The sequence below is a fragment of the Parasteatoda tepidariorum genome, chromosome 7 (assembly GCF_043381705.1).
Source record: "Parasteatoda tepidariorum isolate YZ-2023 chromosome 7, CAS_Ptep_4.0, whole genome shotgun sequence".
NCBI classification, from domain to species: Eukaryota; Metazoa; Arthropoda; class Arachnida; order Araneae; family Theridiidae; genus Parasteatoda; species Parasteatoda tepidariorum.
Window position 1 is genome coordinate 17,770,593 of NC_092210.1, and position 23,796 is coordinate 17,794,388.

Consider the following 23,796-nt stretch of genomic DNA (forward strand, 5'->3'; position numbering starts at 1 on the left):
ATCCATTATTAAAATAATATTTCATTTGATTCTGATGATTCCTTCATGGTGTTGCATTTTCTACAAACAGCAGTTTAAATAGGCTGTGACCTAATGTCACAATTACCATTTGATATAGGGACGTAAACAAGTGCAAACTGGTTTCAGTCGCTTGAAAGCAATAAAGCTGTGTAGTACCTCCTGGTAATTAAGATTTTACATCGAATCTTATAGTGCGTCTAAAAATTTGGACAGAGACTGTATGCTTCTCTTTAACAATTCTTTTGTTTTTCTAGTTGACATTTGTCAATTCCATTACCGATTTTCATCTAAAAACGTTTTCAATATATTTGATATTCGTCAATGGGGCAACTGTTTTGAAAATCAAAAAAAATGATGGCAAAAGAATTTTTACAGCGTAATTTTATTATGAAGTACTGAGCGATGAAAATGCCCCACAATTTAAAAAATAATTTTATTCTTTTTAAAAAAGAAAAAATTTCGAGGGAAAAAAATTATGGCTCATTACACTGCTACGCTGATTATTTTTCACTAAGTTATAAAATTAGTTATTTAATTCGATAACAGATGGTGCTGCTGACTCGGAAAAAATAACTACAAATATATGTTTTCTGCTGCTTGCCAATCCTATCAAGTTGAAACAATTTGCATGCGTTAATTTAGCCCTCAATCTGCACCACGTTGTTGTTGAAAATGGTGTCTAATTTGAATACAATCTTTCCTAGTTTTCAGCGACCATCTATTGATGATCTTCAAAACTATTTTTGTTAAAAAATTAGTCAGAAAAAAAATCTCTTTTCTTAAGCAAAACAAAGCAAGCTTTGCATTTATATCTGCCTTCGTTTTCCGTTTAATTATTTTTCAAGTTATTGGACATTTTTGTGATACATGGTAAATAATAAAGTAAACCACTTTAAACTTTAAAAAAACGATTTTATTTTAAGAGATTTTTTAAAATAAAAGCACAGCATAAACTGTAGGACTAAATAAAATTTTTTGAAGACAAAAATAAGAATTAGTATATTCAAATAAACTTGAAGCTTAAAAACAACCCTTTTTTACATTTTCTTATTTATCAAAGTAGTAAATAGAGCAAAAAAGATTAATTAATGAAGTCTATTTCATTTTAAAGTCTTTTTTACAAAATGAGTTGGGAAAATAAATGAAGAGTAACGTCACTAACTTCTGCTACATTCTGCAAAAGATACAAAAGTTTCTCTTTAATAATTTTTAAATAAAGTCATCAATTTTTGAAAAGCAAAATAACAAAAGAACTTTCATTTTGGGAAAAATACTTTTTGACAGTTAAAAAGAGAGCTAATAATCTCTTTGCAGCATTAAAAAGTAATTTACTTTATTATTCAAAAACAATGACAAATCATACTAAACAAAATTATTCCTCTTCTGTTTGTTGCGCCTAGTAACTTATCTTTGCATTTAGAAAGAATATTATTTCTAAATCTATTTGAAGTTAAATATAATTTACATATCAAAATTCTAAGATGTCTTTTGCTCCCATTATAAAGCCTTCATAAATTAATTTCAATTTAAATAAAAAAAAACAGCAACTTTTGTATGGTTTAGCACTAAAAGGTAAAAAATGAAATATTGATTGTAACTTATAAGAATATAAAGTTGATATATTTGGTTGAGTAAAAAGTCATTGCATTTTTTTTGCAACAGATTGTAGTTGTGCAGTTTCTGAAATATTTGAAGCATCTGCAACAATAGTTTTTACGTTATTGATAGCTGGCAGTTTGAGCTTCATTGTAAGGAACAAATTGAGACGTTTCGTCGAGTTTTGGAGATTTGACAGCACATTGAACATAGAAGATCAAACTGTTCAATTTCTCCATGTTTGACCACTCTACTTCCGTAACGCGTGTCAAGTTTGTGAAAAATTGTGGAACGTTTACGGTGACTAAGAAGAGATTCCGAGCTAGAGATTTTGATTCGAAAACTGCTCCTAGTTTAGGAAGACATTGATCTTGTCAAATCCACGTTGCACGACACGGGAGATTGCAGAGACAGTGAATCAATCAAAAAGTGTCCGCGTTCTTCTATAGAAGCTGGGATACGTAAGTTCGCTCGAAATTCGGATTGCTCATGAGTTCGAAGATGTTCATTTGACGGTATGCTCACGACCCTTTTCTTGGAAGTTTCTTCCACAGCAATGTGGTGTGAAAGCGGTTTTAAGGTCTGCTTATACGTTCCAAGTTCTTGGACGAAGATTGATTGAAATTAATGAAAACTTGTTTTACTTTGAGCTTGGATCGTGTAAACAATCATCCAAGTACTTGGTCCATGTCCTTGCACGATAGTAGAGCATGTTCTACTTTCCAACCAAGTTTTTTCTCCCTTAACCAATCAGCTTTTTAATTTTTGTGTCGTCAACAAGCAGGCATCAGATTATGACATTTTGTTGTCTGTTTTCATATATTTTAGTCGAAATAAATTAATCTGTCAAGGTCTATTTGCTTTATTATGATTTTATTTGAATTTATTTAGTAATTTTAAGTTCATATAAGTATGATTTTATACTGTTGAATATAAGCAATGCGCATGCGCAAGTTTTCTTCCGACCAATCAGCGACATTCAAGAACTTGGATAGTGTCGATGAATCATCCAATTTCTCGGATTCAAGAACTTAAACCATGTAAGCAGGCCTTTAGTCCTAAGGTGAAAATTTGTCATCAATAACTTCAAAATCAGAACTTCACCAGAGGAAGATTATGCTCCCAGAGTGATAGGATTGGAAGGGTTTGGTATGTTTTAAACTCCAACCAAGTAACTGAACAATCAATTCCTCGATGTGTATTGTAGCCAATTGGACATTTTGAACGAATCTGTTATACAAAATCATCCTGAGCTCTTCAATCTTAAATGAGTAGTGTTCCATGAGGACAACGCGAGACTACATATATCTCTAGCGACCGGTTAAAAGTTATTGGAGCTTTGATGAGATGTGTTGTCCCACCCATCATACTCACCTGGCTTAGCATCGTCAGACTTTTACTTACTTAGCTCTCTTAAAATCTCCTAGCTTGAAATTTAGATGTGGTTGTAAATCAACATCTTGTTAAGTTTTTCACAAATAAAGGCAGGTCCTTTTAAGAACGAATAATTATAAAGCTCACCGAATGATGACAAAAGGACATCGAACAAAATTTAACATATATTTTTGATTAACCTTTATATAAGTATATGAATTTGAAAAATTAAGAATAAAAACGCAATGACATTTTACTCAACCCTATCGACTCAGTTGATTTTCCAGACATTTTGTTCATTTTATGTAAATTTTATCTTGATATATGCTTCAAGATTTATTTATAAATTTTTTAAAGAAAGCATTTGAAAAGTCGGCAGTTTATTTGATTTTATTATTGTTATTCGAAAACCGCTGACATTTAATCAGATTTATTTAAAACTTTTATAACTGTGGCTGTCTCAAAACTTTCTTATCATTTTAAGATAAAATATATGTAGAATGAAGATAATATCTGAAAAATTAACTGAGACGATATCAACAGGATTCTTATAAGTTACAATCAATATTTCATTTTTGACTCTTTTGAGCAAAAACCATTAAAATGTTCTTTGCTTTTTTAAATATTTTAAATCAAGAACGAAGGTTTTTATTGCTTTGTAATTCAAAAAATAACTTACTGAAAGTATTGATGATTTCTGACTTTTCATAATTTGATGCAATTTAAGTGCTTATCTAATCATTCATGTTCTTATCATATAGAAACGATATATAAGAACCTTATACCTAGAATGACTGGAAAAGTCAGAGTGGCCCCTTAGGTATTTTGTATTAGGTACTAATTTCTTTCCCGTATCCGCACTGGAAATAATTTAGAGATTTAAGTATCCAATATTTGACTTAGTTAAAAAAATTAAATTTTTAATTCACGTTAAATTCGAAATTCAAAAAATATATCATACTTTTAGTACACAAGAAAATATTTCAGAATAAGCTAAGTACATAATTTTAATTTTTGAAAATATTTTTATTTGACCTCATGAAGTACTTAGAATAAAAAATCCTAGTTTTATTATTAAAAATAATAAGATTATGTTTGTTACTACGTAATATTGTTATCTGTAAAATCAAAATTCAAAATTCGGTGAAACAAGTTTATTTTGCTTCAAAAAAATTTTTTTTTTCAATCTTCAAAGGGTGAAATAATTTTATATAATTTTGTAATTTATGTGTAATCACATAAAACAAAAAGAAAAAAATATCATACAATAAAAAAAGGATCAGAAGAGTGATTTTAATATCTAAATTGACTGAAATGAAAATGTTTTGAGCTGCATTTGTCGCCTTTTATTGCTCTATGCTTGGTTAGCCAACTATTGAATACTTTTCGTCCTATTTCAGGAAAACTTCAGGCACCGAATTCACACATTTTATCATAGAGCCTAACTGTAGATCTAATTTAATCTCTAAATGCTTGGACTGACAAGTGTCTAAAATTGAAAAAAAAAGGTCTAAGTGACCCAGAATGACCATAGTAATTTAGCTTATTTACACTCACAAAAAAGCATAATCTATCAGTAACTTAATTGCGAAACTCAACCTCTTCATTAATACCTCGGTCCATATACGTGGATATTCGTTTCTTGGCTTCTGAAAACACGCTATAAGAAAATTTAGAGTTTTACTTTCACTGACACATTCGTAAATATTTTAGCTTTCTGGGAGTTGCGCAATAGAAGCGGAACATGTAAGTTATTTGGGTAGAAATTCACACAAGCAAATGTCGAAAAATGACTCTTATAACTAACTAATAACTAATTTGAAATATTATATCATTGAGCTATTTCGAAAATAATTTTTTCCCCTTTTGACTTAGTAGTTCTGTGATCTGTATGAAGCTCTTAAATTTGTATTTACTTAATATTAAAAAAATAATACAGTTAAGAACATATCCAGGTCCACGTATGTGTACCTTGGTACGTAATATCAATAAATGATAGGGTAGTAGTCAAGTGAAATCTCATAGTATTACAAGTATACAATTATATATCTATTTAGTAAAATTTCCATGTGTATTTTAACAAATTGTTTTACATTAAGGTACGTATATATATTTAATAATTTTAACTTTTTGTTTTTTTCCATAATTTTGGAATTTTATTTTTTTTTATTTTGCGTCATTTGCAAAATTAGAATAGTTTTGAAACCGAGACTTCATGTAGTAATGCATTGGTATTGCATTTAGTATTGCATCTCCTTGCAAAAGATCTTCGTATTATTAAAAAAAAATTTTTTAAATAATTTTCAAATCTATTCATCATTGTATTTAAGACGACCATAGTATAGCATGTTTGCTCCTACTTAAGGTGCGGCTTAACATTTGAAATTTTCACTTAATTAAAACCTGAGGTCCACGTATGCGGATCTAACATTTCTTATTATGACTTATGGCAGCAAAATAGAAATTCGGAAAGAAGTATTTTTTTTTGTTGCTATATTTCTTCATACTTGAGTAGTAAAGAGGCTAACCTAGACGTACATTACCAGAAACATAAAAATATTTGCTGTTGAATTGCCTAAAAAAGTCAACTACTTACATGTATCAGGATTTGGAAACTGAAAATTAAATTGCTCATCTCTTCCTAAGTATAATAATAATTAATATATTTTAAATGTAACCGATGCATAAGATAACCAGAACTTCAAACTTTATGATTTAATAAATTTAACGAAAAAAAATTAACTCAGGAATAAATTAAATACAATCTCTATTTATTAAAATAAATAATCTATAAATTAAATTTAAAATGTCAATGGAGTGTGTGAATCAACCAAAATTTGAAACTTTCGTTCCCGTTTTGCATTGACCCTCTGACGAAGTTAGGGCACCGGCGTCCCCTTTATATATTTTTTCTGATGCTCTAATTTCAACCAAAAATATATTTATGTTTTTTTTAATTATAAAAAAAAATTTGTATTAGATACTAAAAAATCTATTAGACTATCGGAATTATATTTATACTAAATGATAACATTCACGAAAAGTCGCTTGAAAAAAAATTTTTTTTTTCATTCCTATTCAGAAATTTATCAACAACTGATTTTGTAATTTAAAGAAATTTCATTAATGAATTAAAGAAATTTCCTTAAATCTAAGTAACTGCAAATTTGAAAAATTATTGCTTGGAAGTGAGCCGTGTTGGGAAGATTTTACTTTTTACGCAGAAAAAGATACCGGTGTTTCATGTTGTATTTGTATTCCGTTACCATAAATTATTAAAATGCTAAATTTACTATCCTGACCTAAATTAATGCAAAATAATGAAAAAAGTATGAAAAGAATTTCCAATAAAAATTATGCGCCAAACGGCCAATCAATCCACGTACCAATCGCTATTAAATCACTCTTTCCTACAAAAAATGACAGAAATTGGAAGATCGTAGTAAAATGGAATATCTCCGACACTTCAAAACGCTATATCTTACAGATATGTAAAAGATTAAGATATTACTTCCAACAACTTCAAGAAGAAACTCTTAATCAGGTGCGATAGTCTATCTATAATGGATCAGTGGATAATAAAACACTTGGTATTGCAAAGATTAATGATCCTCAAGGAATAAAATAGAATGAAGGAATGCGATTCTTTTCTTCTTTTTTTGCTCTAAGAAGAAAAAGATCCATTTCCATCTCCCAATTCCAATCTTTCGGATTCCAATAGTAAAGATTTTTTTTCCATCAATAAGTCGATGATGTATTTTTCATATGACATAGCATGTATCAGAATTATGGAAATTGCTTCAACTTTATCTTTTTTCTTTTATGTGTTTTTCTTTATGGATATGATTTCTTTTCGTAGAAGAACTGATGGATAAATGTTACAATTTTGGAAATACTGTTATAAATGACTAGATTTGTTTTCAGATAGATGTGCTACTATATCTATTTTATTATATTTGGATATTTTTTTTATTGCAAAAGAGTTCTTCTCGTAATTGTAATTTTCAAAAAAAAAAAGAAAAAAAACTTCTTAAAACAGGCTATTAGAGCAATTTATAGAATCTTACATTTTGTAGGATATTTTATTATGGGGCTATAAATCAGAATTATAATTTTATATACAAATTCAGATGATTGAGTATGAAAAACGATCACCATTAATTTCAGACAGCTACACCACTGCTTTTATTGTGCATTATTTACTTTTTTGGGTAAAATTTGTTCGTTTAATTCTTCATACAATTGTAACAAGAGTTAAGGGATTGATAAACATAAGTTATTGTTATCATTAAATCAAGTTATACAGACAAATCTTGAAAACATGAATTTTTCAATATCGGGAAAAAATTTGCATTCCCTTTGTATTTGTTATCCAGATGATAGAATGAAATTTGTTTTAGCCAAACACTTTCCCGGAATATTTTTGAACACAAAGAAAAAATATTCCTCATTTTTGAACACAAACAAAAAATATTCCTCATTTCTGAAAAATTAATTTTTGTTTTCTTGAATTTTAGTTCTTAAGTTTTTGAGTAAATTTATGAACTGCTTTTTGAAGCTCAAATAAAATAAAGAGTACCACATTTTGAAAGAAATTATCAGAATCATCCCCACCAAAAAAAGTAGACGTCTAAGTTTGGTGTGCGAAGTTAATAATGTATGTTCATAACGCTAGAAAAAACGTACTATCTTAATAAATTCAAAAGAAACTATTATGGCCTGTTCAGAAGCCTGCAAGGAAACAGTTCATAATAAGAAGATGCCCCTAGTGGCGTATGATGACATTTTCGGGCATAGGTAAGTATGCAGTTTTGAAACTAATGATGTGTCCTAACTCCCCTAGTTTTACCCATTTCTATGTAACGTTTGCAAAGCAACAATCAATGCATTGGGCCTTGAATCTAGTTTTAAAAATCCAAGACAGGCTTCGTCCCAAAACTGACAATTTGATGTTTATCAGTACCTACAAATATATTTTACACAGAATGATGGTTTTTGAAGCATGAGAATGTCGAGATGAACAACGAAACATAAACGTGAAGAATTTAACAACGCAAAGAATGTAACTTTAACTGACAAAATACGAAATTTGAGCAAAATCAGGCGAATAGGTACTGAAAAATCGAATTTTCAAAATACTATTTCTCAGGCCTCTTAGTCGACCGATTTTGTTCAAATTTCGTATTTTGTCATTTAAAATATCATTCGTTAAAATGATGTAAAAAATTTTGTACCTTTCAATTAAAAATTTTTCAACTGTGTTAAATGAATTTAGAAAAAATAACAAAATTTTACTAAAATGTATATTTTGTGTGGAATTATTCTTATAATAAACGAATTGTATAATTGTGTGCAAAAATGTTTCAATTCGTTTTAAAAGTTCTCGATCTGGTGTGAAATACACAAAAAGTAAAATTAACATATAGGGATCTGAACTTTGAACTGCTCTTCAAACCAAACTATTGAGACTCTATTTCTCAAATTGCGGCTCTATTTTGAGAGTCAGAAACCGAATTCGTCATTAAAAAGGTATGTTTATTCAGTGAAAGTATGTAAGTTTTTGTACCTGATTCAGTATTTCAAAATATCGTCTTCACTAATTAATTAAAATATTTGAGATCACTCCCTCGAACATTTAATATTGAGTCCTAGAACATGAAGTCCCAATCATTGGATCAACATTAACAACAACAAGTTATTCAAGACGTTTTTTTTTTTTTTTTTTTTTTTTTTTTTTTTTTTTTTTTTTTTTTTTTTTTTTTTTTTTTTTTTTTTTTTTTNTTTTTTTTTTTTTTTTTTGCGAACTGTATAATACTTAGTATTTTTCTAAAATTTTTGTTTATTAAAATCGGAACATTAATAATATATAAAATGAAAAGAATTATTTTTCCATCTTTTTTACATAATTTTATTTTATTATTTGTAGCTTATTTCTTTCTTTCTGTCTTTTCAGTCATACATTTTTTTTGTATTAGTGTTTTTTGTGAAATTTTAAAATTTTCTCTCAAAATTTCTCCGAATTTCAGTTTCTTTTTCCTTGACAAGTTTTGAGCCATTAAAAAAAAGGTAATTAAAATTATAAATGTTGCAAACATACCTTATAAGTAATTATACAATGTAATAACTTGAATTTTTTTGTGTGCATGGAATTCGATGAACATATTTTCCTCCGGCATAACGTCACTGTAGAAATGCCAAGACTACGTGTTTCGTAATGTCATGAAAAAAGTGGCAGCGGGAAATACTTCTTTCCTCACGTTACAGCTCTGAGATATGGTATTTTATGTAGCATTTGTATTTATTTATTTCTTACTATATATAAAATTCTAATGATGGTGTCGCAGTTTTCCATTGTTGTCGGTGCATTTTTATTGGCCAGAAAATCACGTGGTGTGATCCAGTTTTTCCTCATTCGTCTCCTTATTGTTTTGGTTGTAGTCAGCATAAAATTAATAAAAGTCATGCTTTTCTTTAAATATTTTTGAATCCCTAACTTAAAGTTATTTTCCTGTACTGCTATTATTACGCTTTTAATTCAAGAGTTTAAAACTAAGAGAATTGCTGTTTTTTTATTAGTATTATAATGTAAATCTGCCTTACATTTTAAGATAAAGTTATTTAGAAAGGTGGTCTAACAATTATTATTTTTGAGCAAATAACATTAATATACTGTTATAAATTACAGTTAAAGAGATCTGTTAAATGATTTAGAACTTAAGGATCAGCTTCATGCACAATGAGATGCAGGCAAAAAAAAAATATTTAATATATCCTACCGTTTGGCAAGCGAAAATAATAAATTAAGAATGTGAACTCATCAAATTTGTTTCAACAATATAACGTTATAACAACATAAATGTTATTTAAAAAAATGATTACTTAGAAAAATCACTTCTGTTTACCAATAGATCTAAATATCTAATATATATAATTCTCTTACGTGGCTCCCAAATTTTGGCTGTATTTCTTTTCCGCCGGTGGCAACGTTTGCTTTGTTTTGCTTACGCTACTATTTCTGTTACACGGCGAATCGACCCATGATTGCCGCTAAAAATGTCACATGCCAAATCTATCTGAGGTGACTCAACATATAGCGCTTTTAAAAACGGAAACTGAAATAACCAGAGAGCATCAGCTGCGGCAATCTCATACTATTAAGCTAGGCAGAAGTGAGTAGTCTTTGTCGATAGATCTCTATTTTAGTATTTTGTCGAAAGCGCTTTTTTTCACGAATTTATATATTACGAATTTATTTGACGATTTTTGATTTATATCACGAATTATACTATAGCACATTTCTAATAGGTTTAACGAATTACATGTCATTTATTTGAATTCAAATTTATTTTAATGACTTAGTATTTACTAAAAAGATGTAATTTTTTTTTAAAAAAAAAGTTGTTATATGGATTTGAATGATTGTTTTGAATTCTTAGAATTTTGTGGATTTACAATGTACCTAAGTTAGTAGCAAGAAAAGTGAGCTTGGTTTGCGAAGCGAACCATATAAGATTGCGTAGCAATTTTCGGGGGTTGGCGAGCGTTAGCGAGCAGGGGGCGCAGCCCACTAGTATTTATTTAATAAGGAAACGCATCGATATTATTTTTGATTCCCTTGATTTCAGGTTAAACGTGGGAGGTTCTCGTGTTTTTCCTCTCCATGTAACGCAAGCGATGATCCATGTAACAACTCCTTATGAAGTACTGTTTTGCAATCACACATTTATATTTTCATTTTTATTTTAATAATTATGCCTTATTTCTATTATATAAAACAAATTTGGTTCTAGCTGCCTTGTGCGCTTTTCCAATTTGATTTAATGATTTAATGTTTCAATGTGTTTATTTACCTCTTATGTATCAAAATTGACTTCGTAAATTGAATTGATTTTATGATTAGCAAACGCGGGTTAGTTTCATCAAAAAAGTCCTCCACGAAGACAAATTTCTTCCAATACTTGATCCAGGAGTTCCTTTCTCTTCTGGATTGAGTTCCAAATTACAAGGCTACGGAGTTGAACGTCAGTAGTCTTAAACCCTAAATTGGGTCGGCTGTTCAATGACGATTATAAAATAAAACATTATTTTTGAAAACGTTTAAGTACTTTATTTTCATTAGAGTAGCATTAATGAATAAAATAGAATGCCCTCGTGCGACTCCAGATTAATTTAATTCATATCTAAAAAAACTTTTAAACTACTGACAGACCTTCTACAAAACATCTTGTAAGATTTTCAATTTCCGCTAACTCTCCATTTTAATAAACATTTCTTTAGGAAATACACAAAAAGAAATAATTTGTAACATTTGGAGGTCCTGTGAGAGTTAGGCGCACCTGTATTGGCGAGTGGTGGCCATTTGGCGATGAGATGTTGAGTTGGATCCGCAAAGTGAAAATGGGAACACTGTTTTTGAACGTACTCTCACTCGAAATAAATTTTTTATCTTATTTGGTGTTTTATCTGTATGTTACGTTTGTTTGTATTTGCGTGTGTTGCGAAAATGAGAAGATTTAATAAATAATAGATTTCCAATCCTGGAATACTTATTTGCCACACATTACAATCTTTACTTTGAAATTGTTAGAATATTTAAATTCTTAAACTAAGAACCGTAAAAAGATGGGCAATCCCCTCCCCCAACCTTTTAGTTCAAGCTTCAAAACAAGACTGAGCAAAACACTTGCCGCTCCTCACAGGGAATGGTCCATTATTTGGCTATCTATCAAAAATATCGAACCAAGCCAATGCAGTTGGTTTGAGTGTTTTTAAATTGTTTTGACAATGCAAAATCAACAGGAGTTCACATATTTATGGCAAACCTTAACCTCCAATGATGAGATTCTTATCCAAATTAAACATCAGACTATCTATTTTAAGAATTTGATTTCCACTCAACTGTTTCTACGGGTAAACAAGCTTACTTATGTTGAGAAAAATAATAGAAGACAAAATACAAATTTCAAAACTGTACAGACTTGCAAAGCTTGGAAGCACGTAATGCTCATACTTGCATTGCATTCTCATTTAGAACGTATTGGTTCAAAGTGTTGTGACGGTGATCGTTTTAAATTACTTAGTGGGATGCGTACATTTAGCATCATTGTAGTTTTAAGCATTTTTAGTTGTTGCAGATGAATCTTAATTTGGATGTGCTAGAGGGGTAATTATCTAAGAAAAATGAATTATACCCTTTAAGAAAAATTTGATTTATTAATTATTAAAAATGGTCATAATTCAAAAAATATAAAAATAATAAAGAAAAGATATTCCGTAAAGGGATCCAGTTAAAACATTCTCTTACATCGAAAATTTTTAGTTGACTGGGATGCCCAAAAGAGCATAAGCTGAAAATTGATAATTGAAAGTGAATGAATTGTTCCCAACTGACAGTTTGGAGAATGGAAAGAAATCCAAGGTTAGTGATTTATTGAAAGATAACATCGCCAAAAATAAAGCCAACCCCCATAATCAATATTAAATTTGAAAATACTTTGGCAATCGCGAGTCACCAACAAGACTGTGAGAATTAGTATAACCATGTAACTGAAACATTTGTGGTTAGAAATAACGAGTAAAGAGTTATAAATAGATTTTTGTTTTCAATTTAGTGAATTAATGAGTCTTACATTAGTATTGAAATAAGAAGTTATCCGTTACATTGATCGAAAAGAAAAGAATAAACTATTTTATATTCGCTTTTCATAAATTTTAATAAAAATTAAATAATTGATATATTTGAATTAAAGTTTGGTTAAGAATGGTTAAAAAAATAAGTTTCAGAAATTAAAGCAATTTCTTAAATGCTAGGAAATATGTAATGCCTATTGTGGCATCACCAAAAGATAGTTATCTTTAGAGATGAATGCAGTTGAAATGTAGTAACTTACACTGGCCCCTCTTACAAGCACCTTCGAAAGCAACTGTGATCTGTTTTTGGTACTTGCAACTGAACTCGTTAAGTTGACATTTTGATGCGTATGTGCTGCCGTCTGATCCACACACTGCATCTTTCTTTTCAGGTGTAGGGCAAGTGATGTTGCACAGACATTGAGCAATTCCGTTCTTTTCTTCACACGTTGCGCCATTAATGCAGGAGACATCAGAGCAAGAACCTGACATTGGTTTTGATGTGGACACTGAAATTGAATTGTTATTTAATTGATAAACATTGAATTAAAACGTAGGGTAATAGTTTACAATTGGGGGGCCCCAATGAAACAAACAGATTGATGTATCTGGAAGTAAAACAAGAACTAATTACGTGACGGTAAACAAAAGTTATGGTAATCCGAAGGTGACGTCATTTTATTTTTTATTTTATAATCGTCGTTGAACAGCTGACCTAATTTCGGATTTACGACTACTAATGTAATTGAAAAAAATTGAATTGAAGCAGTAGTATTACTATTTAATTAAGAAACATTGCATTAAGACTGTGGTATTATTTTTTATTGAAAAACAGAGTATTGGAATAATAGTATTGTTGTTAAATAAAAAAACATTGAATAGAAATTGAATTTAATTAGCATTAATTATTACTAATTGAGAAACGTTGAATTAAAACAGTAATATTATTTTTTAATTAAAAAGCATTGAATTGCAATCGTATTATTATTTGAAAAACATTGAACTGAAACAGTAGCATTGCCAATTAATTAAAAAATTTCCTTTATTATTTAATTGATAAACATTATTATTATTCAATTGATAAACACTGAATTAAAACGGTTGTATTATTTTTTAACTGAAAAACATTGAATTGAAATATTAGTATTGTTATTTAATCGAAAAACATTGAATTAAAATAATAGTATTGACATTTAATTAAAAAACATTGAGTTTAAAATGTAGTATTAATATAACATTAAATTGAAACAGTAGTATTATTATTTAATTTCAAAGTAATATAGATCAGAGAGTATGCTACATCAAGATATAAAGTAAAATAGTAGAAAGTTCTTGTAAATTTAATTGATTGTGGAATAACCATAGTCCGCCAAAAAATAAAAACAATCTAATAAGAAATAAATAATATAATGCTTTTAATAATGCAATGTTTCTAAATAAAGTAATGCTTTTGATAATGCAATAGTTCTAAATAATGTAGTGTTTTTTAACTATGTAATATTTCTAATTCAGATAATGTTTTGGAAACATGCAACGTTTCTCAACAATGTTACGTTTTCAAATAATGTAATGATTCCAAATAACGTGAAGTTTCTAAATATTTGAAGATTTTTTAAGTAATGTAATGCTTTTAAATAATGCAATGCTTCGCATAAATGCAATTCTAAAATATGTGAAGATTTCTAATAATGCAATATATTTAAATTATTATAATGTTTCCAAATGAAAAAGAAATTTAAAAAAATTACGTAATAATTTAAACAATGCAATGTTTCTAACTAATGTCATGTTTTCGCACGAAAAAAAATATTAATCATAAACTTACCATCCGTGCATCCATCGCTGCCCAAAGCAGTACCCGCAGGACATATATCACATTTCATACCCATAATTCCTTGCTTACAGACACATCTTCCGGTCATTTGTTCACAGTCATCTCTAACAGATCCATGTTGATTGCAGTTACAAGCTGCAAAAGAGTATTCTTTGAAAACAGCAAAATCATGAAACTTACCTAGTGATTAAATCCTAATTTTCTATTTAATTACTTGCAATTATAGATTTCCCAAAAGTAGTCGAACCAGTTATATAATAATGGTACTACTTAACTCGCTTGCTGAAAATGAAGAAAAGGCTATAACACAAATGATTCTACGTTTGTACGGGATGCATACTTCTGCTCAAAGTTAATTTGATATTTGTTTAATACATCCCACTTAAAATTACAGCGTAATGGTTATGACTTTATTCGGAAATGACTTTATAATGCACGCTTTCGTTTTTACTAATTGAGATTATTTAATGATGATCATTTCAAAACGTTGATGTGTGTACTTCTTACAAAGTTGCGGGATTACATTTGTTAGTTTTAGAAATTTAAACAAATGTACTTCAGCCTTTCTTTCAAGCTTTACAAGGTGAATATTAAGGGAAATTAAACCAAAATAATATCAATGAAATAAATTGATAGTGTTTATTTTTGTTAGATTTCATCCACTAGCAGCGTCGACGTAAAAGGCTTAAAAACAATAAATATTTTGTGAAATTGAAGTAAAGGGAATCATATTGTTTTTAATTTCCGTTATACAATACTTTATAAAAAAAGATTTTTTTTTCAGTTATGGTTTGAAAAAGATGGTATTTAAGCAGCTCAACTCCATTTACGTTTGGCGTTATGTTGCGATTACTGCTCTTGTACAATTAAACTTTAAATGCAACTTAACTCTTGTAATCTGGAAATCATATATTCAATCTTGTGTATATGCAATCTAAGTTTATAAAGCCTTATATCTGCATAAAAATTATTATAAAGTTATCAGTGGAAAGTATTACAAGATTAATTAGTGAAAAATGCATAAAGTTTGAGGAGTATTAAATGCGTTGTTGTCGTCAGGGTATAGAATAAAAGTGAGAGGGTATTAGTTCAAGCATCAAACTCATAGCCTCTTAAGGATCAAACTTATGCGATTTTCCAGTCGCAAGTCTTATCTTGTCGAACACCGAAAAAAATATTTCTGATCAAATTACGGTATAAAGTACCGGCACTTTGCGAGCGTCATTCATAAAATCGATTTCACCGTAAAATATATTTTACAGCTAAATCTATTTGACCGTGAAATCTATTTTACCGTTAAATGTTATACTATAATTTTTACAGTAGTATTTCAGTAATTTCAATAGAGTGATTCAGTGATTACTATTGTAAAAATAGCGGTATATCAGATCTTTTGATCGATAATATGTTCCGGTAAAAAATAATTTTACGGTAAAAAGCACCGGTACTTAGGGTGCCGGTACATTTTACCGTAATTTGATCCATAATTTTTTACAGTGTAGAAAATTGTTTTTTTCAGAAAGGTCTCTGAAAAAAACCTTCCAGGTTCTTCAGCATGGCTGGAAGGGGGAGAATATTTAATTTTAGCTTCACCCTTCTATCTATCAACAGTCAGTTGTTAACCAAGATATCTCTATAATAAGATATATTAGTAGAGTTGATTGTACCTCTCCCTGAAGAAACTAGTTTTTTCTACGTCATTTGATTGAAATCATTGTTTAGCCCCTTAACATAATTCAGAAAAATGGACCGAAAATAGAAAATTTTTTTGACTGTTTAATTTTGTTTTTCATATTATTATAAAAGTTAGTAACTGGCTTTTTATTACAAAAATAAAATTTTAAATGCAATAACTACTGTGTTTGTAATTTTTACATACACATAAAAAAGTAATGGATTACACTCACATCTTATTCATTAAGAGCAAGTTAAACAAAATTTTGAAGCTAAATATAATATAACTAGTATAATATAATATAAAAACACAACAATATGATTTTCAATACATAAATTTTACAAATGTTTTACAGTACGTTATATCCCTAAACACGGTCCTGCACACAAGCCCATATCGCACTCTTCGCATCACCCACATTTTCCCTCCCTCGACAGAAGTCATAATCGGCGAAAAACTAGTACCACTAATGCCATCTATTAGGAAAATAGTGAATTAAGTATCCTAAAGTAGAAACGAAATCAGCTCGGACTTCACAAAATAGAAACGTTAAATTTTCTCCTGCCCGAAGTCGGCTCGGGCATCACAAATATTGCACATAGTAGTTGCCCAAACTAGATTCGCGTGAACCTGGCCGAGGGGTTAAAATCTTCCTACACAGCAGGTATTAAATCGAACTCAGGTAACTTTAAATGCGATTTTTGTTTCCTCCCAAACTCGACAAAAACGTTAGGTATATTGATAACATGCGGAAAAAGAGTATTTTTTACTAAAACATTTACAAGCATGAGAACTTATCTATAAAACATTTTTTTTAATATTAGAAGTTATTGGTCATTAAAGTCGGGAAAATAATGTTTAAAGAAATAATCATTTGCAAATGCATAAAAAATTTATTTAAAAAAAAACTGCATTGATGTTTTAAAAAGTATTGTTTAGAAAATAACATAATTGTACGCAACTAAATCTCTGTCAATGTATTTAATTATATCTAAGGAAATTAACCAAAACAAAATTCCTAATTGAAGGCTTTTAAATATACTAAACCGGAGAATATTATCTCTCAATTATCATCTTGACTTAAGTTTAAAATAAGCACTAATTAATTCCCTTTTGACAGACTAAGAAAGTGATAAAAATATAATTAATTTTATTATTCCGCATTTCAATTATATAGAAATAGAAAAAAAAATTTATTTCGCTTATCTCATTCTTTTTTTACTAGTTTTCTTTATTAATAAATTTATTTCTTTATTGTTTAAAAGCCTGATACATTTTGGAAAATGTAATTATATTTTTCGGAAATCAAAAGAAAATTTTTAGAAAAAAGAAAAACATTGGTGTCTTATTTAAACACTTTTAAGTTGCAATTTATTATTATATTTTGCATTAATGAATAAATTAAACATCAAGCGGTTTTGCAAAAATTGTTTGAGAATATGAAATTGTTTTGTTAAAAAAAAATTTGCAGTAACTGCTTTATTATTTACGAGGTAGGTTTTTTGTTATTTATGGAAACTGAAAAGATATATTATTTATTCAAGGTGCGTTGTAACTCGAATAACGATAATTCCTTTCAATCCCTACAAAAGGGAAGTCGATGAATGCATTTTCCCTTTTTCTCTAACCGACGTCTAGTTCAAACAGATATGAAATGAATAGTCGTGTTGAAGATCATCTCTTGTAATCAGATTATCCAATTTGCAAAGATAATGGAATTTAATTTGAAATTAATTATAACTGTAATGTTTAAGTAAGTGTTTAGTGTAAATTTTGAACGGCTGCAGCTATAATTATTAAAAGTGTTGTTTAGTTATATTGAAATGGTTGTAGGCGCTACACTGTTAAAATTCTAATTTCCAAAATTATGGTAAATTAACTGGCAGCTATAATTATTAAAAGTATATTTAATAATTATAGCTGTATATTTAATAATTATATACATATTTAATATTAAGAATCTAGTATATTTAATAATTATACTGTAATTTCAGACGGCTGCAGCTATAATTATTAAAAGTGTTGTCTAGTTATATTGAAATGGTTATAGGCGCTACACTGTTAAAATTCTAATTTCCAAAATTATGGTAAAATAACTGGCAGCTATAATTATTAAAAGTATATTTAATAATTATAGCCGTATATTTAATAATTATATACATATTTAATATTAAGTATCTAGTATATTTAATAATTATACTGTAATTTCAGGCGGCTGCAGCTATAATTATTAAAAGTGTTGTCTAGTTATATTGAAATGGTTGTAGGCGCTACACTGTTAAAATTCTAATTTCTAGAACTATGGTAAAATAACTGGCAGCTGTCTGTCGATCCGATTAACCGTAAAGTTTATGGTAAAGAAGATTTTTTCTTTATGGTTTTGAAACCATTTGCGAAAACTATGGTTATAAAACTATGAATACAAAACTGAACGGTTTTTTAACCATTTACAACTAGCATTTTTCAAAAAGGTAATAAAAAATAATTATTTAACTAAACATAGAAGCTCGGCTTTTCGTTAGGCGATGGGCATTCGACTGTCCCCGATATTGGAAATTCCTCATGTGTTGAAGGGAATGGAGGAAATATTGCGGTGTCAACACTAGGACTCGAACTCCAGCTCTGCCAGTCATGAGATTGACAGATAAGCCAGCTCGGCTCCTACGCAGTTGTAAAGAACTAAGTAGCTTCATTAGGTGGTTCCAATTGGTGCTATAAAATTCTGACTGTTTAACCGTATTAGGTGAAAGCAGTTCATAAACAGTTTGATTACTATTTTATTTATAGTTATTTGACTGTTTTGAGTAAATATGGTAAAATAACCATTCAATAAATTGTTATTTAACCATTTTTTCAGAGAAATTTCTAACACTGTACAATTTCAGATCACCTACAACGTCACATGTTCGAATTCTGTGGAATAAGCGTTTGTATCTCCAAAGCAGAACTTTATAATGCAAGGGAGGAAAAGGTGAATTACATTGTTCGAGAGCATTTGTCCCATTGTGGTAATTTATTCTGGGAAAAATCTTGGGTTTTCTTACAGTGTGACGTGACAAAATGGTTTCTGTACGAAATAAAACAACAATACATCACAAGATAACTTTATTTTTAATGTAGCTTAAGGAAAACTTAGAACTCTCAAATAAAGGTAAATAGTAATGAGTTATTTTCCGAACAGATAGATGTGCGTTTGACGATCATGTCCACGAGGTGTTAATTCATAGTGAATCAGTGACGTTTTACAACTTTGTAATTCTCTTTTCCCTTCATATATTGCAGAGATCTAAAGTAAAAAGACTAACTCCTCAGTTTTTAAAGACATGATGTTTTGAGTGGTTCATAGTCACTTTATTTCACCCGGATACCACTTTTGCTAATGCAGTTTCAGCCCTTCCTCGTTTGGAACTTTAAACGGTAGATACGGGCATAGAGCTGTAATGGAAGTAAAACAGAGGAAGTATACTGTTATTATTTAATCGTGGCCCACTACTATTGTTTCATTTCTTAAAAAAAGTTAAGACAGAAAAAATGTTAACGCTGTATAGTTGTAATAAAATTAACTTTACTTTCGAGTTTTAGAAAATCATGGCCCCCCTAATTATTTATGCATTTACATGATCATATTAAAAATATTTTCATACTCATTTTTAAAGTTTCTTAAGGTTAGTATCTTAAACATATTGTTAAATTGTTACTTTTGCTAGATCTTATTATTAAAAATGATATAAGGAGAAACTTTTAAACTTAATTATCACTTTAAAAACATTCCAGGGCATATGTAAAAATTGGCGATACCATCTCAGTTGGCTCTAAATACTTTTAAATTTGCGCTTATAACTGGCCTTTTTTAAAATTTTGTCCATTTTCCATAATTTGTTTCACTCATCATGGTCATATTACTGGATAAACGGCTTGGTAGGGCACTGGGCCTATGTCCAAGAGGTCCTGGGTTCGATTCCCGCCGGCCGAAGACTCCCCGTGTAGTAAACGGTGACTGATGCACGTTAAATCAGTCGAGTCTCAAAGTCCTCCATGTAATAACAAATCATACCTTTGGGGGTATTGATTCAGGAGTTTCCTGGTCTTCTGGATTGGGTTCAAAATTACACGGCTACGGAGTTGAACATTAGTATTCGTAAACCCAAAATTGGGTCGGTTGTTCAAAGACTGTTATAAAATAAAAAATGCAAAATATTTCTGTAAAGGTTTGAAGTTTTCATTAAGATTTAAAAAAGAAAAAATATTTAATACTTCTTCTCACGATGAATATTTTGTCATAATTTTTAAAATGATTTGAGGTTTTGTCCCCAAATAAACATTTTTATACCCATGTCAAAGTGAATAAATACATTAAACAGTAAGTTTCCAAAACATATTGAACATATGATTAATGTCTCCGGAAACTTAATTACTATGATTAGTTTTATTGTAGACTCTACACTATTGAGTCAGTTTCTTACAAATATGGTGAGAAAAGTAAATAAAGCATATTCTTTCCATTGTTTAGCAATATTGCTTTACGATTAGTAGAATTGTTTCATTGCTTAGTAATATTTTTTTATTGTTTAGTAATATTGAATTACTCACAAGAACATCCACTATTTCCTTCAGTGGCCATGTGAAGTCCCCAGTACCCTGGTTCGCATCTGTCACATCGCATTCCTCCAACACCTGGTTTGCAAGAACACTGTTTGCTCTCAGGATCGCATATTAATCCGTAGGAACCTAGTTTATTACAGTTGCAATCACCTGAAATTTTTAATAAATTTGACATTTACAAATAATTGTAAAAGAAAAATTATCAAATGTAAAATGTAAGTTGTGAGTTTGATGCATTTACCGTGTTGGGATTTCATGCACATGGTAATTCATTAAAAAATTTCATAAGTTAAAAGGCTTGAATATAATTTATAAGTATGATTTAACATTTGATTAGTGAAAAATTATAAGCATGAAAAATATTCTATATGCAACAAAAATTACATTAATTTTGTAAATATGGTTAAAATTTAAACCTTTAAAACTTTAATCTTTTAGAAAAATTTGCTTTTCATCTCATTCGATTTAGCGGGAGATAATGTTTGCCTTGGGAGAAATGTGAAAATCATTATTAGTTGTAAGTCAATTGTACTTTTTTGTACATTATGTATGCTAAAAGTCTTGTAACTTTCTATACTGTTAGTTGTATCAGTTTTATTTCTCATTTATTATTGTTTCGCCTTTGATTTAGCATTAAATTTAGCTTAACAAAATACTTACGAAAAAATACCTCAGTTAATTAGTTAGAAATATCAGATACATAAATAGGCATGCTTAAAATGTTTTGCTTTGTATACATAAGGGCCTTGTCTTAACTTATAAACTATCAATTATTTCAATTTATTTAATATCGTTTAATTCGACGTAAAAAATTAAATCGGAAACATTCGTTCACTTGTTGCATAAGAAATTCAGAGAAGTGAATAACTGTAAACACTGTAAAAAATTCCGGATCTAATTACGGTATAAAGTACCTGCACTTTGGTTGCATTCTCTTTAAAATCCATTTTTACTATAAAATATTATATCATTACTTTTCAAGCAATTATTATTTAATTAGAGTGATTCTGTGATTTTACGGTACTTATTACAGTAAAAATTACGGTATATCTGATTTTCTGTTACGTAGCATGTTTCGGTAAAATGGATTTTACGGTAAAAAGTACTGTTACTCTGGGAGCCGGTACTTTTGACAGAAATTAAATTTCGGAATTTTTTACAGTGTACTATGTATGCGTACGACATATTAAAACGTTTATACGTTCTTAACTATAACTCTGTCGACATAACATTGATATTATTTGACTCAGATCTTATCTTGACATTTATCTTATTTGAAAAAATAAATACGATACAATACTGAAACTGTATGGATTAAATTTGAACATTTTTTAACCCTTTCCCTTGACTGAATTTAAGATGGAACTTAATTTTATACGGAAAAGGGGGGGGGGTAAACTTTTCAGACATTTATATTTAAGGTTAACTAAAAACTTTTAAGACCCTTTCAGCTTTTCTCTAGTTATTTTCGTATGGGATAACTAGATCTTATTCATTCTTAGTATTCCTTATTTCATTGATAAAGGAACTGGCCTTGGTTGAAAATTTGAAACAAGCTTCGATTATTTAAGAATAAAAATCCTTGTTTTGAGAAAACGCCGTAAAGTTTACGAACGATTTTTTAAAACTAAAGACTCTTAATACTAAAGGTTGTATCCTTCTCATTTATATCAGCTTCATCTAAAACATTTTAAACAATTTTATTAAGCATGTTTACTCTAAAATTTATAGAGAACAAAAGAAAGAAAATAATGCACATAAATTTTAAAAAAAATCCACCGTAATGTTGAAATTATTAAAAATTTAAATTGATTTATTTATTCTTTAATATTTTATATTGTCATGCATGAAAATTTTTCATTTTTCTGCTGCTTAAATAACATAAACGAAAAATATATTGAATATTTAGTGATTGATTTTGCTAAAATTAAACTACCAGAAAAAGGCACAACGATTTTTAAGTATAGAAGCAATATAATTCTGTGTGTGTGTGTGTTTCCTCAAAAGAAAATTTTAATTTCGAATAAAAATGGACTCTCCAGCATTTTTCTGCTTTATCGTAAAAAAATTATTTCCTCAGACAATTTTAAATATGAGAACAATTTATTATTAATTTTTGAAATTAAGTTACTGTTTTAATAAAGAGGTACTAGACACATACTTCTAACATCATTTACCACTTTTATTTTACAAGACTAATTAAATGTTTATCTTCTTTTTGAACTCATCTGCTTTTACATAATAGCCTAATTAAAAGTAATTGTTTGAAACTACTTATTTTAAAGAAAATTTTTAATCGTTTAGGTAAAAAATGTTGATAAGAGGATAATAATTGGCTTTGAACTTATTTATTTGTTATTTTCCTTTATATTTGTTTGAAAAATAAAAGAAATATTTCTTTCTCCTTTGTTCAAGAGGGTGGCATGTTTGTAAAATAAATTATATTAAATTGTGGATTATATGCTTCCGTGCCGGAAAAAAGAAAAATTGTTTTTGAAGAGTTTTTTTTTCTTTTTATTTAGTTTCAAACCAAAAATATACTTCATTTGACAAAGAGTCAAGGCATTTTTTCTTTGCAAACAAAATGATGTTAAAGGATAGATTTGTATTAGGTTGAATTTTATTCCCTAATTTAACAAATTTTGAAAACGATTATTATATAAATAAAGCTAATTTTAAACTTTGTTTCTTTCGTAAAGAAAATATTGCATAGGGGGTTTTGATATAATTTTTTAAATTTCATAATTTTCTTTTAATTATAGTTTTACAGTTCCATTCTATTTTTATATGAATACAAATGCGTTTCATTTCATTGAACTGTTAGAAATTTCTCGGAAAAAATTGTTAAGTAACTATTTATTTAACTGTTATTTTACCATATTTAAACAAAACAGTCGACTAACCATAAATAAGGGGTTACAAACTATTAACTGTGAAAAAAAACCGTATATTGACTGCTTTCTTTTATTACGGTCAAACAACCCGAATTTTATCGCAACAACTGGGCTCAACGTAATGAAGCTATTTAGTACCTTGCAACTAGGTGCACATTAAAGCCGAGAGG

At 28.9% G+C, this 23,796-nt stretch overlaps 1 protein-coding gene across 1 annotated transcript in view; it reads right to left on the reverse strand.

Moving 5' to 3' along the window:
- LOC107441545 (agrin) overlaps positions 1-23,796 on the reverse strand; it is a gene marked incomplete in the record, with an annotated part of 156,998 nt that overhangs the window by 45,323 nt on the left and 87,879 nt on the right. The window contains 3 exon segments of the mRNA XM_071183122.1: positions 12,882-13,130; positions 14,447-14,590; positions 20,721-20,882. Coding sequence (XP_071039223.1) covers positions 12,882-13,130; positions 14,447-14,590; positions 20,721-20,882 — 555 coding nt within the window.